We start from the raw sequence: 18,285 nt of genomic DNA, 5'->3' as shown, positions 1-18,285 counted from the left end.
TTCCATGTTATCTTCTTCTTCTTCTTCTTCTTTTTTTGTTTTTTTTTTTGGGGTCAAACGCCCATCTGGGCTTATATAAAGGGGTTGAAGGAGGTTGGACCCTCCATTAATTATTGCATCCTCTGGAATTTTTGAGAACCCTCGACCTCATGGATTTTAAAATGGTCCTTCCTTCCAGACCAATTCACTAAGTCGAGTTGGTTATGCTATCCATTTTCTTGACCCTCGACCTAGGGTACAATGTCACCAAATTACACCAATTTCACCTAGTACAATGTCCCTCTTGAACAATGATTCAATAATACATATCCATTTCTGTAAGTTGAAAGCGACGTCTAATTAAGTAGACAATACAACTAGTCTGTTTTGGATTGGACTGTTTCTCGCAAACTTGTTTTTTTTTTTTTTTTTCCTACAACAGCACAATAACATGTTCCAAAAATAATCTAAAAAACACCTAATCTATACATACATTCTTAAATACAACTGAAAAAAATTAAAAATAAAATAATTCCTACAACTATTCCCCACCACACAACACGATCACCACCTACCACTGCCACCATCCCTCCCCTCCTACACGAGAAGAGTATCTTATATCAGCCTTAAGATCTCAACGTCTATTTGTAACGTACGTAGTTTGTCTATGTAGCCTTCCTCCTTGAGTATGACCTCTGTACATGCATGCAAGGGTAATTGGACTATGAATTTTTTTTTTTTGGTCAAATTTTGGACTATGAATGAGCTCTCTCTCTCTCTCTCTCTACCGATTGCCAAGTTTAGAATTGGCAGTAAAGAGTCCTTTCCTCACCACTGAAAGCTATTTATGTTATAGATAAAGATGCTTTGAATCAATTGTGCTCCAACTGAAAATAAAGAGTTATTAACATCTAACCTCTAGTTTGTCACAAATTTGTCATCTATGCAACTCAATTGAACTTTAAATGTTTAGATTCTCTGATTTTTGACGTGATCAAATTGATAATGAGGGCTCTAGCTCTATATATAGATACATGTATATATCAGTATGAGTAAAGGTTTAAGGATGTTCATTAGCTATGAGCTCAGGCCAGACCGCTGGTATACATGTAAATCTACGTATTCACCCACCGACTAAACTAAAAAGTTCTTGTTCATAGTCGTAGTGTTGCACCAATAATTGGAAATTAACGTACGAACACTAAAGTGAGAAGACGGAACAATTGTCTACCTCGTGGCACGTAGTCGTCTGAGCTTCAGGTTGCGAAACAATTCTGGAAGCAGACAAGTAAATGTACCAAAAAAAATGACAATTATCTGCCATCGTCTAATGTACAAGATTAGCGTGGGATGTTGTCGTCTGGGATATTGCATTATTATAGCATCTTGTTGTTCTACGGAAGTAGCAATAATTTTCTTTTAGCTGTTTCTTTGGTTCCATTTCTTCTGCTAAAAGCAGTTGATCTTAAGTAGTACTTGTGAAGTTTGACATCTTCTGAATGATGCTCAATGAGAGAACTGAACACAAAAGTACTTGTATTAAGGGTCTAGGGTAGATGGATAGAATTTTAATCCTAATTTACCTTGAGAATCTCAAACAAAAGCTTGCAAAAGTCCTGAATTTGTTTTCTTGATTATGTCAGCCAGAGCAAACATCAGAGTTTTTGAGCTTTTATCTATACAAAGTAAAACTGGACTCTTACTCAAGATTCAACGAAGAGTAACTGCCTATGGGAGAGAGACAGACAATCTGAACTTGTCCTCTCCCGATGGGAGGGAGCCGTTCAGCAAAAACCTCATCCATCCTTTCCATAGAAAAGAGATAGATAATCTGGCCTTTTCTCATGGGAGGGAGATTTCTCTCTAATTTTATTTCTTTTGTTTAAATAAATTATTTTTTAGGATTTTTAGTGAGAGATTCTTCTCTCTTAAAATTTTTTTAAGGAGAGTTTTATTTTCTTCTAAGATGTCCCTATGATATATTTTTTCATCTTTTTTTTTATGAAATATGAGACATTTGGTAGATCTGAAATTTCTCTCACATATATTAGGTCCAATCTAAATCTCTCTTTGAGTTAGAAGTAGTTTTTTTAATCATATCTTACTATTAAAAGACATGCACATAGTACTTTTGGAGTTTTAATATTTTCTATGTTAATTTTTTTAATTCAATGTTATCATCATGTTTATTGATTTTAAATCTCTTGTACCGGTTGGTTTAATTTTCAGATCTTATGCATCTGTGCCGTGGTTGACATACTTTCTGCTATTAGTACAGACTTGTCAGTTGTCATTGAATTGCTTTTTTTTTTTTTTTTTTTTGCTTTCCTTCTGAAGTAGTACAACTACTAAAGAAATAAAAACAAAAGGATTAAAACAACACAAATTTCGAGTGAAACAGATCAAAAGAGAGGCGCCAACAATTAATGCAAAGCTGAAGTACATTTGGTCAAGAAATGGTGCTCAGAGTATATGGTGCATTGTTTGGCAATTGCAATAAACCAAGATGATTAAACAGAAAGAAAGTAGTGGAGGCAAGATGTGAAACGGAAGCGCAGTAACAGGAAAAATGTTACACCAACACACCTCTTCATGAAAAGGAATTCGAAGTTGATACGCGATCAACCCTTGAATCTAAGATTCAAACGACAGCTCTAAATGATCCCTCCAGACACTTTGCTAGACCTCAAACTTGGGACCTCTAGTGGAGTTTGAACATGAAAAAGAAGAAAAAATTGTGTTCAAAACGCTAAAGAGCTGTAGGATACATTGATTTTTCTTCCCTTCCTATAAAGAAAAAATGATGAAAGTCATGCAAAATGACTTTAACAAGTAATCCGTTTAAGTTAAGCATATATATCCATAATATACAAGCAAAATTAGTTGAACAGCAACTGATCAGTTGCTATCCTTAAAAAACTTGAGATGGTGGAGAAAAAGTCATGGAACGCTACTTCTCCTTTTCTTCTTCTCTACTTTCATTGTCAGATGTTTCAAATAGTCATTTTCGTCTTCCAGTCAGTTACCAAAGTTTTCTTGCTCTTGCCAGGAAAAACAACTGAAAAAGGTTATACACATGCTGGGGTTTGATCAGATGAAGACGCAAAACTAAGGTAGGCGGGATGCAATATATACACATAGTTGCTGCTGTTGATAAGCACTGGTTTTGCTTTCATCCATCTGTCGGATGACAATTTTCTTAACAGTTGCGGTATATTTTTGCTATCTTAACATAAATACTCGAAGATTGGGTCTTCCCCATCACATATCGATGTTACGTGTCTTTTTAGATTTTTTCTGGTTTAGTTCAACAAGTCAAGAAGAAAACATATGAAGCATCTTTCAAAGAGTTAAGAAAATATATATAGGACTGATCTATGGATTTGCAAGTAGTCCACTTAATGCATCGATATAAAAAGCAAAATATGCACAACAACGATGGATTAGGATATAATCTGTCTTTCATCAGGCCAAATGAACTTGGATAAGATGTTGAACTGATTCTGTGATTAGCTTCCACTTCACTGATGGTACTCGTAAAAAAAAAAAACTAACAAAAAGAAACTATAATTTGTGGTAGAGAGTGGATTATTGACCCTCTTTTTTAGGGTAATTACCATTCCTTTTATTTTATTTTTTGTTTTTATTGCATAACATGATGTCCCTTCAAAGGATCTTTGGTCGAATTGATTAGATATTGATCAAATCCGAAAGATTAAGGCAAGATTGAATATTTCTTCTTTTGAGCATGTGATTGCTGTCTTCATCCTGCATCACAAATTTAGTGTAGCTATCTCCACTGCCCTGCTTTGAAAATCGTCCTAACTTGTGATGAATGAGGTAACACGTATCAATTTGATCTTTATAAGATGTGGCAAACTCACTAATTAAGGAGAGGGAAAAGACAGTGAGGGATCATTAATTGTCAGGGGACCTTTGTGGTGTTCATTCATCAATCATAGTACTGCTTTTTTCCCAACAAAAATATTGGCCAATGATGCATGGTTGAATATTTTCAGCACTTTAGGCTTGGGTTATTTGACATGCTACCACCAAAATGGAAAAAGAAAACTAGACAAAGATTAGCAAAAAAAAAGTCGTAATTATCTTCAAGGATGGATTGAATAGTTGAGTTACATGAATTTGTCATGAAATTTTTGGAATCGTTCAGGTTGTACTCCACGCCTAGGATATTGGACATAGTCATAGACTTGTAGTATATAAAAGCAATGGTTTTTAGTTTTTAGAAGGCGTAAATCTTTAATGAATACATTTTTTTTAATATCTTACCTGTCTCAGGCTTTTTCTATCTCCAACCAACTGTCAGACACAAAATTCGAACCTGAACCTCACAGGGAAAAGGATCACTGGACTAATCCGATGATTCTCTCTAATGAATACTTACAACATCCTTAATGCAATGTTTTATATAAACCCCATTTCAGAATCTTATGTTGAAAACAATTTTACAGCACAATAAGTATGATATTTACTTTGACCATCAAATTCTTAATAGGAATATATCCTACGTCCAATAAAGATAAAAAGAAAAGGATTTGGTCATGTACTAGTCCAATAATTACATTACATTCTCTTCTGAGGACATGTTATTCATTCTTGGTTTACTAATTACGATGCACCTTCTTCGTGTATATGACACAAATTTTACCGAGATGAACAAGTCAAATAGACATCCTATATAGTAGCAAAAATTTGATAGATTGAGGTTCAAAATCTAGGATAATATGCCTGAGTTTATAAGATCATATCGTTCTCAACTCATGGAAAAGAAAAAAAAAACAAATGAAAGCAATAATGATGTCTTTGATTTCTTAACAAGACACGTGACCACATGTTTGGAGATCTATAGTACAATTAGATGAGATCCATCTAATGATTTGGCTAATTTGACCACCTGAAACTCATGCTGTTATTATTTATATTCTAGTTAATTAGAATCCATATTTCCAGTTTGATTATTTCTAAAAAATACCAAGGAAAAGAATCCTATTAGGATCCGCACTATTTTATCTGCACCCTAGGTATTATGCTTAATTGACTTGGATCAATTTGTTTTAAGTTACAATTTTTTTTTTGGGTAGGTAAGAAAGTTACAAAGGTATTTGCTTATGATTATTTTAGTGAATTCTTTTTTTTTTTTTTTACCTTTTGTTTGAATTGAAAAACTTTTCTCTAACCCATGAGTTTGGAGCAGTTGGTAAGCGGGTTGCTAATGCTAACGGGAGGTCGCAAGTTTGACTCCTGTGGCGCCTTGAAAGCTCTGGATTAGGGCTTCACCCCTGAGTAAGAGTTGGACTCTGCAGGCGTTTTCCGGGCGAATCCGGATTAGTCTAGTAAAGGGTGGAGACACATGCTCAAAGCAAAAAAAAAAAAAACAAACTTTTCTCTACATATGCTCTATAATTCTTTTGAAGATTATGTCTAACGCATTTAGGTTCCTTACGGTTGCAGATACTTTACATTATTCTCAATTTTTCTCTTTTGATGCAAAATTAGTTCACTATTTACCAGCATAGGATCAGACAAAAATATGATAGAATAGCAAAATTTGTCAATCAGACAAAATGTATCCAAAAATTATCAACCCCGACTCCAATGGAATACACCCTATCAGTAGAAAGGCCGACAGATTACTGCCAAAGAAATATTTCAAAAGAGAAGACCTCATCACAACAAAGGTCAATTTTTTTCAAAATTAACTGACTTCAAGAATATGTAATTTGAAGAAAAGTCTGGCATTTTATATTGATTTGATATTAGTCTTTTTAGATATTGGGGGCCGGGGGTGAATAAAAAAATTAAACACTCCTTGAAAAAGAAATTTTGGGATAATGCATTTATCATTTATGCCTTCAAGATTTTGTGGGATAGTGTATTTTGTTTAAATAACATAGCATAGTCACCTGAATTCAAGATCTTATATGCCATTTATATGTAGCTAAACAAGGAGGTTGTCAAAATAGAATTAGTATATCAATGGAGTAAAGAAGACCATCCACCATTCATTGATTTTGTGTATTACCAGCTTAAATTTTGTGAAAAAATCTGCAGTTTTCGAAATGGATTGCAAAATATTTTGCAGCATGTTGGAGACATGCACATTCATTGTGCACATTGAAATTAAATCTCTTGTAGCATTATTTGACTAACTGAATTAAATGCAGTAACATTTTGGCTAAAAAGTGTAGCAGGGTTGATTACTTCTTTTGTTATCACATAGATAAGAATATCAATTTCATTTCTTTGAGAAAATATAGCCCTGATAGTGATATTGACTTATTTGGCAATTAATTTTGTCCCAATTAATTGAGGGAGGGAAAAAAAAAAGGACCACAAACACAAAGAGGCCGACCAAAGCTAAGTTACAATCGAATTCATAGATTTAGAGGTAGAAGTTGGATGGTTGTTGGAAGCCACGCTCTACTATAAATGCTTGTTTTGAAGTTACACATCAGAACTTGTAGGGTTGGTTGCGTTGCCTTCCCCTTTTGTGAAAATATGGTAGTTTGAATCATGGTCATGATGAAAACAAGTTGCTTAATTAGCTAGCTACTAGCCCAACAAATGCAATCCCAACAAATCTATTTTCTCACTTTTGATTCTACTTAGAAGAATAAGTTAAGATGAAAAAGAAATTTAGGGTTGGTGTACAAGTATCTTATTTGCTTTTATCAAACTAAGAAAAGAAACAAACAAAAAAAAAATCTAATGCACAAACAGGCAGGATTATGTATGTTGGCATTACATTTTCTATTGAAACACAATCATCAAGAAGTTTTAGATACAAGCTGATACAAAAGGATGCACAAGAACTTGTGACAATTTCCCTGCATGAATAAATGCATCAAGTTTCATCTAAAATTTAGCCTTCAACATTAAAAAGAATGAAAGGAAACCATTTTGGACTGTATTTTCTTTTATTTTCTTGACCTTCAGACTCAAAATCACATGAAGTGTGATCTGTGAATTTGGAGGTAATGTGGTGCAAGTATCAACTTCTCGTGATATTCATAAATGACAAGTGAAGGTAATTTTCCACTCTCGTGGCCTCATCTAATTTGGACATTGACTCGTCATCTTCATACAAATGAATGCTTATTTTTCATTCGTCAAGGGGAACTAATCAATTCAGGGCCCAAAAAAACAGTTCAGATCTTAGTTAGGTGTTTAATCTCGTAAGTCATGAATTTGGTCCTCAATCGTGCAGATAAGTTCAAGAACTGAATTATACAATGGGACTCGTGATTCTCTGAGTGTTGGGACACAGACAGTTAAGTAATTGAGACTTGACAGTTGAGGGTAAAGATGGATTTGGGAATTGGGACAAATGCGATTGTGATTTGCGATAATTGTGTCTAACCTTATATAGAAATTGATGTACACTTAATAAATCATTGTACTTTTTACAAGAATGGATGTACATGAATAAAATTCATGCATACAAGAAAGTAACAAATTGCATCTTCAAATCATGTAAAAAAACTCTCGGTCTGTCTAACAAACGCCCCCTTTAAGATATATTTCAGATGTTATATTTTTTAAGATTAATTAGTGAAAGTAAGTACATACAAGACAAAATAGGTAAAATTAAATAGGAAAAGTATATAAATATAAGGGAGGATAATAATTATTAGTATGTGTATGTATATGATAGGTTAGGACATCCTTTAAAAAAACTCAAAAACTATAATAACTGCACTTGGCACAATTCCAGATAAAGATTGAAAGAATGGCCAAAGCTAGAAAGAATTGCTAAATGCTAACAGCTTGTGTGATAAATTCTTAATGGGTTCCTTTTAACAAGAATGAGTAGTGTTATTATTCGACCTTCCGATATCAAGCCGAATAATTGGAAATAAAAAGGGTGTGGGGAAAAGGGTGTGAAGAAAGGTGAGCAAGTAATCATATATATATATATGACTTAGAAAAAAAAAGTGTTTTCAAGAACCACTGGGTTGGTTCAGTGATTAGGGTTCAGGGTTTGAAACTCAAGCCTAACAATTGCGAATAACGTTTGAATTTTGAGCATGACAATTGAAAATAAAAAGGATACGGGGAGTTTAAGGTTCAAATCTTAGACTGACAATTGAGGTTGAAAAGGGCGCAACTAGGGATGGGAGGTTAAAAATAAAAACAACTTGTTTACAACTAGGGGGTGGGCGCCTGGGCGGCAAAGAAACTAGTACCAGAATTTATCAGTTCTCTTGAAATCCCCTTTAATGCGTCTAAGCCTGATATTCACCGGACCACACTATTGCTTCCTCTTTAATTGTGTTGATTAAAAGTTATAGAAGTTCCCTTACCACGCTAACCTTTTCATAGCTCTTGTCCCATATTAATAGGGTAAATCTTTATATAGTGTTAAAATACATGTCATATATACAAAATTTAATATTTAAATTGTAATTAAAATAATATGATATGCACCTAGACTTGTTAATGTATACACTGACAATGTAAAAAAAAAAAAAAGTATACATTTTCTCCCCACAAATATTTATAAAAGTCACAAGTAAATTGTCCCATTGCTGTTTGTTTCAATGATGCTGAAAAGTTCAAATGTTGATAATCTAGTAAATAAAATGTCCTTTTTATTCAGTTGTTAGAAATTTGAACTTTTGCCTTTTGATATGAGTAACATTTTGGGTGAACTATTTTTTTTTTTTAAAAAAAAAGAAAAACATTTTGGTTGAACTAAAAAATAATATGGCTAATGAGAATATAGGATGAGAAATGTATATACTACATTCTCATGTTTTGCTGTATTATACTAGTACTATATTTAAGATGCAAGATGTAAAACGATAACCTCCTAAGTTATTCAAAAATAATTTATGTTTAAGGATCTTCTGATTAATCGAGGATGCAAGAAGAAAAAAAAAAGCATTTGTCCAATAAATAAAAAGTGGGATATATTTCTTGCAATCTTCTGAAGTGTTCGCATTCTCAGAAAAATGATTGCAGCAACAAGAAACACAATCATCAAAATATTTACGGTAAATTGGTGGTGGTCCACTGTGCCTTCCTCTGCATTTTGCTCCTCCATTGTCCCCTCCATTTTATTGTTTTTCCCAACTAAATTTTCCCTTAAAGCTCGCCATAAGAATACATACATACATACATACATACATATATACATACATATATATATATATATATGAGGCAAAAAGTTTCAAGAAAATGCCAAATTAATTTTCCAATCTTAAAAAAAATATTCAAAAAATGCAACCTTCTTGAAAAACCAATGTGTTACTTTATTGTAATGCCATTACTTACCCCCCATTAAGGTGGTAGTATCTAAGCCAGCCACCTACAAATATTTGCCTGATACAGATACTTGCATAGTTAGGGTCAGGCAAATATTTGGCAAGCCTAAAGAGGAATTACCAAACTGGCTAGCAGGACTGTTGTTTTAGGGATCTTTTGCATTACTGTTTTTCATCACAGCTATTCATTGCTTCATTAATTAAAGCATCAAAAAGGGTTAAAATTGTTTGTTAATTGTGACAATCAATTATTGTTCAGTGATCACAAGCCTTTTGGTGGGATATAGCCATCAAAAGCAGAGGAAATCTCAAAAGTTTTAGCTAAAAAGGTAAGTTAAAAAAGCCTGGCATTATTCATGCAAAAGTTAGAAGAAGAAAGACAAAATACTTGTCTTAATGGAATCATGACTTTTTTTCCAATCCCCCCCCCCCTCCTCCCCTTCTCTTAAGAAAATGTCTTTCCTCTTCTCTTATATAATTAGAGTCTCCCTTAAACCCAAAACGTGGGTTATATAAATAATACTTTCTTGGTTTAGTAGTTTGGAGACTTGGGATGACCTGACAATCCCAAAGGGTAGGATAATCTAGTCAGGTCCTCTCCCTCTCCCCTAGTGCAGGATAATCTATCGTATCGATCAAAAAAAAAAAAGACAATCCCAAAGGGTCAATTTCTGTTTATGTATAGCTGGAAAGAGGACTTTGATTTGGACCATTAAGCAAATGAATGAATATCTAAGTAAGCATGGAGCAAATTTATTAGAAATTTTGATGAGGAAGTAAGCAAGTATAAGGGAATAACAAGTTTTAGATACTTGACCTATTTATCATCTCTGAACAAAAGAACTTAAATCAGTTCAATTGAACTCTTCAGAGCCCGACACAAAGCAAATATCCAAACCATCTTCAGATGATGATAGAATGCAGCACAGAAAGAAACATGAACGTGTTAACAAAATCTTAGGCAGACAGAGAGACAAGCACCATGAGGTGAGGTCCACGAATGGCCATCCCAAAATTTCATACAACTCAAGTGTTCCCAAATTTTGAACAAATTTCTTGCTAGTTTTGCTATTTTGGGTCATAATCTCACCAAAATCACATGTCTCTCCTGTTGACTTTTAACATAATAATGTTTTCCATGACCAAACAACAATAAACTTACCTATAATTATTATCAAGCCTCCCTATGTACCTTAGCCAACATTAAAATTGGGCTCAAACTTAAAAATTTACCGACTACCCTGACTTTTCAAAATTGCAACTAAACCCCTAAACAATTTCCTATTTGGAAGGATTTTTTTTAAAAAAAAAAAATTTCATAAAAGCTTTATTAATTCTATGGCTATTTAAAAAAAAAAAAAATAAGCGTGTATGTGAGAATAACAAATAAATGGAAAAATGTATATATAATTCGATACACAAATAACTTTACAAAATAAATACGTTATCTAGAAAACATATTATAAATAAAGTTTAACTTTACGTGATACATATACGTCATCCAAATTGACACTACAATTTGCCACCTGTGAACGAAAATTTTGTTAAGATTTATAGATGAGGACAATATTCTCCAAGAAAAAATTCGGTGTATATTCTCACCAAAAGTGTTTCATTGTGGAACCAAGGAGGCAAGGACTTCATCAGTTCACCCTCATGTGGGAAGGCCCTTTTGATTTTGTATCTTGGATTATAAATGAGACTTTTTCAAACATTTTCTTGCCAAAAATATTTCAATGTCGAGCAAAGACTCCTTAGGCCTTCCTCATGTAGGAAAGGCCCTTTGCATTTTGTACGGTCCAAGGCGCCCGATAGCAACGGTACATGTACATAATGTCATCTGCAGTCCTCCAGAAAGCGCACTTTCAAACAGGTCTCTCTCTCTCTCCCACAATCTCTCTCCTATTCATTTCATTTCACTCCCTCTCTCACAATCTCTGTCATTCTAGCACAGCCTCAAGCTCTTCTCTCTCTTTCTTCATGGTTTTTGTTTGTTTGTCTAGTTGAAAGAAGTACTGTATAAAACAAGAAGGAAGAAGACAGCCTAGTGTTTTCTTGAAAGGTAATACTTATGTATTATTTATTCTATGTTTTCTCGTGAATTAGTGTGTGCTCTGCGAGTTAATTCAGCTGCTGCCTGCATGGAATTTTTTTTTTTTTTAGACATTCACCTTGATATTGATGGCAAAGTTCTTTACAGCATGCATCATCATCAGTCTTGAAAAATGTTTGATCCAAAGTTTTTAATGCACTTGGTTTTATCTCTTTCTTGCTTTCGATCCCAGGTGGGCTTTTCTTGCTGCAGCATTTTTTCAACTGTGTTAGTGGAATTATTGCCTTTTTGTTTCCTTGACTTTTCTTTGGAAAAAATTTAAAGATCCCTCGTCGGTGTTGAGTTTTCTGGCTTTTCTGTTAGGATAAAAGTTGAATCTTGTGAACTAAATTTAGTCTGCTTTTCTTTGTCATGTGATGTCATTGAATCTTGAATTTTGTCAATTTTGTGGGATTTTCTGCAAATAAAACTGTGAGAACTAATTTAGCACATGTCTTGGAATTTGCGAAAGGAATTCAGTACATGATGTAACAGTGTGATCATGCACTGACTTGTACAAGCATGATGAGTTTTTGATATTATGTGTTTTTTCAAATTGATCTCTTTCCAATTGTTACTAAATTATCTCTTCTTTACATTTTAGAATGAGTTTTCTTTGTGATTGAAATTGTCTTATTCTACTAGGGGTTACATTTTCATTTTTGCTTGGTAGTGCTAAGAACTTGTGAATTGTACTGCACTGGATTTGTTAGTTAAAGCGATTTTGATTTTGGCCTAGAAAAATGCAAGGGGTATGCTTTTTGCAGAGTGTGACCAGATGCTGATAAGTGGTTATTTTTGGAACTTAGAAGTGCTGTAAGAAAGAGGATGCCATGCCAGCAATGGTTTGCACAGCTGATGAATTGCTGGGCTGGAAAGATTTCCCCAAGGGACTTAAGGTCCTTCTCATTGAAAGCGATGCTTGTTCTGCTGTAGAGATGAGATTAAAGCTTGAGGAAATGGATTATATAGGTAAGAAGCTAATAAACTTTTTCTCATTTCTTTCTTTCTTTGATAAGATTTCCTTTTTGGTGAAGTATGTTCTTGGAATCAAAATTTCTTTGATATTTACATATTCAGGCTGATCTTATATTTTTCAATTTTGTCTTCCAATTTGACCTTAAAAGCAAAAGCTAGCATCTTCAAAATAGATTGTCCATGAGTTTTAACATTTTTGGTGAAGTATCAGCATGATATGTTTCCTCATAAGAGCCTTAGAATTTGTATTGAGATGTCTAATTTCTTTTCAAATTCTTAAATTGCCTAACGAATTCAACACAATGCATAATGCAATTTCTGTTTTTTTTCTTCTCATTTGTTGGATTTTGAAGCCTTTGCTTGTTTTTTTTCCCCGTATTGCATTCTGGATTAAAGTTACTCCTTTTTTTTATCCCAGTGAAAAAGAGAGTGCTTATGGATCCAAGACGCTGTTTGTTCATAATCACTTTTTTTGAGTATTTAAAATGCAGAATTCACTTGATACTGGGAATTTCTTTTAAGATTTGCTGATTATGATGAAAAGTGTATCATAAATCTTTTTATCATGCTGCACCAAGCTTCCCCTTTTTCTTTTGTTTCTTTTTAAATCTTTGCTTATACTTGGTATAGTTCCCTGAGTTTGTCTCTTGGTATGCTTCTATACTTGTGCTTGAGTATGCATATTTGTTTGTAAATGTCATTTAAGTACATAACAACGTATCTGCTCTTGCTGTTCCAGTTTCCATATTCTGTAATGAGAATGAAGCTTTATCAGCAATTTCAAACAAATCTGAGTGCTTCCATGTTGCTATCGTTGAGGTAAAATATTTCTTTTGCAGCTCTTGAATATTGCTTGAAAGAGTAGATTCATTATCTACATGTTTTATTATTAAGTGACCCGTTATGATGTTCATTGACTACACGTTTTTCCCAAATTCTGCCTTTGAGTTTGTTTCAATACCATTTGATAGATTGATTGGTTTCTGCCACACTACTGCTACAACATTCTCCAGCCTCATAGATCAGCCTGTCTTTTTAAGTTGTCATCCGTAACTGTAAAACAGTCAACAATAATCTTTTATTGCTGGAATCTTCTAAATGTTGATGTCAAACTGTTGCAGGTGAATACCCAAAACTCTAGTGGCATATTCAAGTTTCTTGAAACCGCTAATGACTTGCCCACCATAAGTAAGTGCATTAGTTTCTGTTTACTGTTCATGGATTCAAGTTCTTACAACCTAATCTATCTTAGACCTTGCATTCTACCTATATTTTTCAAAAACTGCTTTTGCACTATGTATGGCTTGATTTTCTTTTCTCATGAAAAAGTACATTGTGAGCAACTGAAGTTTTTAGTTGATCAATAGATGCGGACAATAAAATTTGTTGACTGATTGCATGGGATAAGACAAAACAAAGAATTGCTCTCTGGTTTTTCCTTTGTTCTTTCAATTGCCAACAAATAATGACATGGAATAAATGTCTTCATTTTGTCCTTTCTTCTTTTCCTTTGAACTTTTTCTTTGCAGTGATTTCAGACAACAATTGCAGAAGCACCATGATGAAGTGCATAGCGGTGAGATCTCAAACCTGAAGTTTGCTATTAATTCATATATCAAAGAGCATGATGGTTGAAGAATGTTTATAATTTTATATAGTTGTGTTCACAGTTCTTTTGGAAATTATTCTAATGCTTTAAACTTATCTAGACAAAAAATTAAAATTCCAGTTGAGTGTGCAAAGTTATAAATCATGCTTATTTGTTTTACTTCATTATTGGTTTACACAGCTTGGTGCAGTTGAGTTCCTTCAGAAACCTGTGTCTGATGACAAACTCCAAAATATATGGCAGCATGTAGTTCACAAGGTCAGTTGATTATAACTTAATGCTTTCTTGTTTATCATGTTACTGTGTTGCCTTGCGAGAATCCTGAACCTATTGGTCTAAAGCAGGCATTCAATGCAGGAGGAAAGGATGTCTCAGAAGCATTGAAGCCTGTAAAAGAGTCCTTGATCTCCATGCTGCAGCTCCAGTTTGGAAATGCTGAAACAGGTAAACAAGCTTCTGTGGAAGCAGAGCAAGAAAACAACCAGGATTTACTTTCAGGTTGTGACAAGTATCCAGCTCCTTCAACTCCGCAATTGAAACAAGGGGAGAGATCATTAGATGATGGTGATTGTCAGGATCAAGCTAACTTCTCTATGGAACAAGATAGTGCAGAGCAAGATGGGGAATGTAAATCTGTCGAAACCACTTGTGGCAATTCAATCTTTGAGTGTACTGCTTTGGGTAGCCCAGCTTCAGGAGAGGATGCCGTCAAAGAAGAGCATGAATCAACTAACTGTTGCAGGACTGAGATAAATACTACTACTTGTTACGAGGGTAAAGATCGCCCCAGTAATAAAACTAGCAATGCTGCTGGACTTAACAGATCATCTGCTGTTCGCGATACTTGTGGGATTAAGGCTAGTAAGAAGAGGTCAAAGGTAAGCTGGACAGCAGACAGATACAGTTCAAATTATGCTGAAGCAATAGTTTCTTTTCCCTGTAGTCTATAGATACTTCCAATCATTTTGTAGGTCAGATATTAGTTATCTTCAACTACACAAGAAATATATGTCATAAAAGATAAATCATATAAGAATGAAATAAAGGCAGATAGACAACTCTCTACGCATTGAATGAGATTTTATGTAGTTCTTTTACCTTTTGCTTTTTAATTGTGTCTCAAGATTAAGCAATCCAGTATCAAATTTTCTCTTTTCTAAGCATGTGAACAATTTCTTGATTTTAGATATTCTTCCTAATTAAGAACTTTTGCAGAACTTATCAAACTCCAAGCCAAAGAAGATTTGCAATACCAGAACTTGTCTGTTCCATATTATCTTGGGCTGCATTTACAAATTGCTTTTCAGAGCAGCTGACTAAATTTCATTTACATAGTCATCAAGTACCATGAGCTACATTTGAGGCATTTACCAGTTAATTGAGTTTGAGCTTGTATTGAGGCATGTGAGTGACATTTTCTTTATTCAGGTAGACTGGACTCCTGAACTACATAAGAAGTTTGTACAAGCAGTTGAGCAACTTGGTATAGATCAGGCTATCCCTTCACGAATACTAGAACTGATGAAAGTGGAGGGGTTGACGAGACACAATGTGGCTAGCCATCTCCAGGTTAGTAATGTGATTTCTTTCCGGTTATAGAAATTAAGATGACTGCTATGTGATTCAGAAAACACGAGGAATCAAACAAGGTTATTGTGGTAAAAAAACCGGAACTGCATTGGAATCTACTTATTATTGATGTTCAGTATTAAACTGAGGAAAAGTACCCAGGGAGTTGCTTTACATTAATTCAATAAGCAAACCATGTATCTTGAACTTATTCAATGGCATTGCAGATGTCATGAGAAAAATTACAAGAGAACAAACAAATCTATATTGAATTTCTGTGAACAACTCAACTAGCATCTTCACTGGATCTACTTGCAGAACTCTGCTAACTAGGATAGCCATCTTCACCAAGCTAAATCTATAATATCTACAGGTATGGATAGCAACCAGATGACAGGTTAATATTCCTCGTAGGTATTGCCTAAAAAAATGTTTATTCCTCATAGATATTTTAGATTGAGCTAGTTCCACATTCCTTGGCGTTCTGAATCAAAATGATTTTGACATGATCTTTTACTTATAAATAAAATAAGTCAAGTGAAAGTTGTGTTTTCTCTGTCTAAAAAACCTAGAATGGAAGAATTGACAGAAGGGGGGTAGCTATTCAAGACAAATCGTGATGCTATTACCGTATGGTTCCTTGCTAACTTGTCTGTGCTTAATTTCTTTCCAAAGCAGAAATACAGGATGCACAGAAGACACATTTTACCAAAGGAAAATGAACGAAGATGGCCTCATCCAGGAGGTTCAGCACAAAGGAATTATTATCCACATAAACCTGTCATGGCCTTCCCCCCATATCATCCTAACCATACGATTCCAGGTGGTCAGGTTTATCCTGCCTGGATTCCTCCTGGCACTTATACCGGTGGCATCCATATATGGGGTTCACCTTATTATCCTGGATGGCAGGTGCCTAACGAGAGTTGGTACTGGAAGCCCTATTCCGTGGTAATGTTTACTTCCTTCAGATATGAATTGTGTTTATTAGGCTAAAAATGTTGGTCGCGTGATTGTATTGATCAACACTACATGATGACATTTCAGACGCATGCAGATGCATGGGGATGTCCTGTGATGCCACAGACTGTTGGATCCTATCCCCAATTTGCTCAAGTGAGTGTAGTAATTTGGATGCTTGGTAGTTCTAGACTATTAGTACTCAAAGCTACTATCATGCTGCTAATTATCATGTATTGTTTGGACAGCAGACTGCTCCTGATTTCCAAACCACAAAAGAAATGCAGTATACAGGCAGCACATTGTTAAATCCATCTGATCTCCACGCTGTAAGTTCTTTTACTACTTGGCGACTTGATTGAGCTGTAGACTTCGAAAATTTATAAGAAGTCCCTTCAACATTTCAGAGATTTAGACTCTTTACTTCCCGTGTTCAGTCAATTTATACAGCAAAGCACTTCAGCTAGATTGATGCCACAAGAAGGTTTCCAATTTTTAGTCACTTGATTCTGCCCTTGTAATGTAGCTCTACTACAAAAGCTTCCAGGTTCCAAGTTTATTCCCTTGTACCTCTTGTCTAAGTAAAGCTCCATTGTGGCATCTGTTAATTGCTGAGCAATTAATTGTGGGAAGTACCTCAAAACCTGGTCGACTTGTAGACTTTTCTGCCACTTGGTGGCTATCATATTTTCTCTCACTTTTATCTTTCAGTCTACTATTTACTAAGTCCCACCTGGGGGCAAAGGGCGGCTTTACCAAGTTTTCCAGTAAATTATTGCATGGTAAAGATCACACAATTACCAGTACAAAATGCTCATCTTGGCCTGTTTATATATTTTTGCAGGCAGAGGAAGTAATTGACCAGGTAGTGAAAGAGGCAATAAGCAAGCCATGGTTGCCACTTCCATTAGGCCTAAAACCTCCCTCAACAGAGTGTGTCCTAAATGAACTCTCCAAACAAGGCATCTCCAAAATCCCCCCTCACACCAATGCCCCCAATATCCGCTGACGTGGCACCAGCAGGCCGATGTGTCGCCGGCAAGAGGGTCCCATGAGGAACAGCACATCATGAAGCGCGTGGTGTTCACGCGCCAATCATGCAACATTTAACTGGAAAAAAAAAGACAAAATAGGCTGAAATCTTTGTGCTGCCAATCCCAAAATGCCATAAGTTCCAACACTACACCAAAGTCCAAACACTGACGAGATGACAGCAACAGGAGCTACAAGAAAGGCCCACTCTTTCAAAGTCTGATCTGATCTGATTATCTTGTCGCACTCGAGAGGGAACCAGCAACTACTGTAAAAGTTGTGATGGTGCACTGGTAGCCATTTTTCTCCTGCGGCTAAGTATATGCCGCGTATATGAGTTTGAATTTTGGTAGCATTTCTTGTTAGGAAAATGTGGCTGTGAGTAAAGTCCTGCAAATTGCAACAGTGCACAATTTGTCCTGGATTTCAGATCATGGGGTGAGGGGTCCTCCAATATATACTGCTCCTTGTGGGTGGTGGGGGCTGTGGGATGGGCAGGTGGCTGAATGGTCATGACCTCATGGGGCCTTGTGGCAACTCGAGTATGTATGTAGTCAGGAGCTATACAATATGAGGGGACTATAGAGGGATTTGCGAATAAAATTGACACTTCTAACATTAGGATATTTGTTGTCCTGTGAGCATCTACACACAACCAAAATCAACATGTACCCTAAATTCAATAAACAAACATTAACCCTATACAAATTAAGACAAAAATTCCTAAGATAAAATTTTAAAATAAGAACCATTGAGAAATTAATAATTATCAAAAAAAA

The 18,285-nt window shown here is 35.0% G+C and overlaps 1 protein-coding gene across 11 annotated transcripts; it reads left to right on the top strand.

Moving 5' to 3' along the window:
* Positions 1-11,049: 11,049 nt before the first annotated feature.
* On the top strand, positions 11,050-18,127 carry LOC113779584 (two-component response regulator-like APRR2). 11 transcript variants are annotated; one of them, XM_027325208.1, is made up of 13 exons: positions 11,050-11,139; positions 11,270-11,328; positions 12,126-12,330; positions 13,076-13,155; positions 13,458-13,524; positions 13,866-13,912; positions 14,126-14,203; positions 14,287-14,823; positions 15,374-15,514; positions 16,190-16,465; positions 16,562-16,630; positions 16,723-16,803; positions 17,319-18,127. In XM_027325208.1, exons 3-13 carry the CDS (start codon positions 12,192-12,194, stop codon positions 17,481-17,483), a joined length of 1,680 nt encoding a protein of 559 aa, XP_027181009.1. In that variant the 5' UTR covers positions 11,050-11,139; positions 11,270-11,328; positions 12,126-12,191; the 3' UTR covers positions 17,484-18,127. The 11 variants fall into 11 exon arrangements, with proteins under 11 accessions (XP_027181009.1, XP_027181012.1, XP_027181011.1 ...); XM_027325211.1 differs by lacking the exon at positions 11,050-11,139 and having other exon boundaries at positions 11,196-11,328; positions 12,171-12,330; XM_027325210.1 differs by lacking the exon at positions 11,050-11,139 and having other exon boundaries at positions 11,196-11,328; positions 12,168-12,330.
* The last annotated feature ends 158 nt before the right edge of the window (positions 18,128-18,285 follow it).

Source organism: Coffea eugenioides, chromosome 8 (assembly GCF_003713205.1).
Source record: "Coffea eugenioides isolate CCC68of chromosome 8, Ceug_1.0, whole genome shotgun sequence".
Taxonomy (NCBI): Eukaryota; Viridiplantae; Streptophyta; class Magnoliopsida; order Gentianales; family Rubiaceae; genus Coffea; species Coffea eugenioides.
The sequence above is the reverse complement of the archived record's forward strand: the minus strand, read 5'-3'. Positions and strand labels throughout refer to the sequence as shown.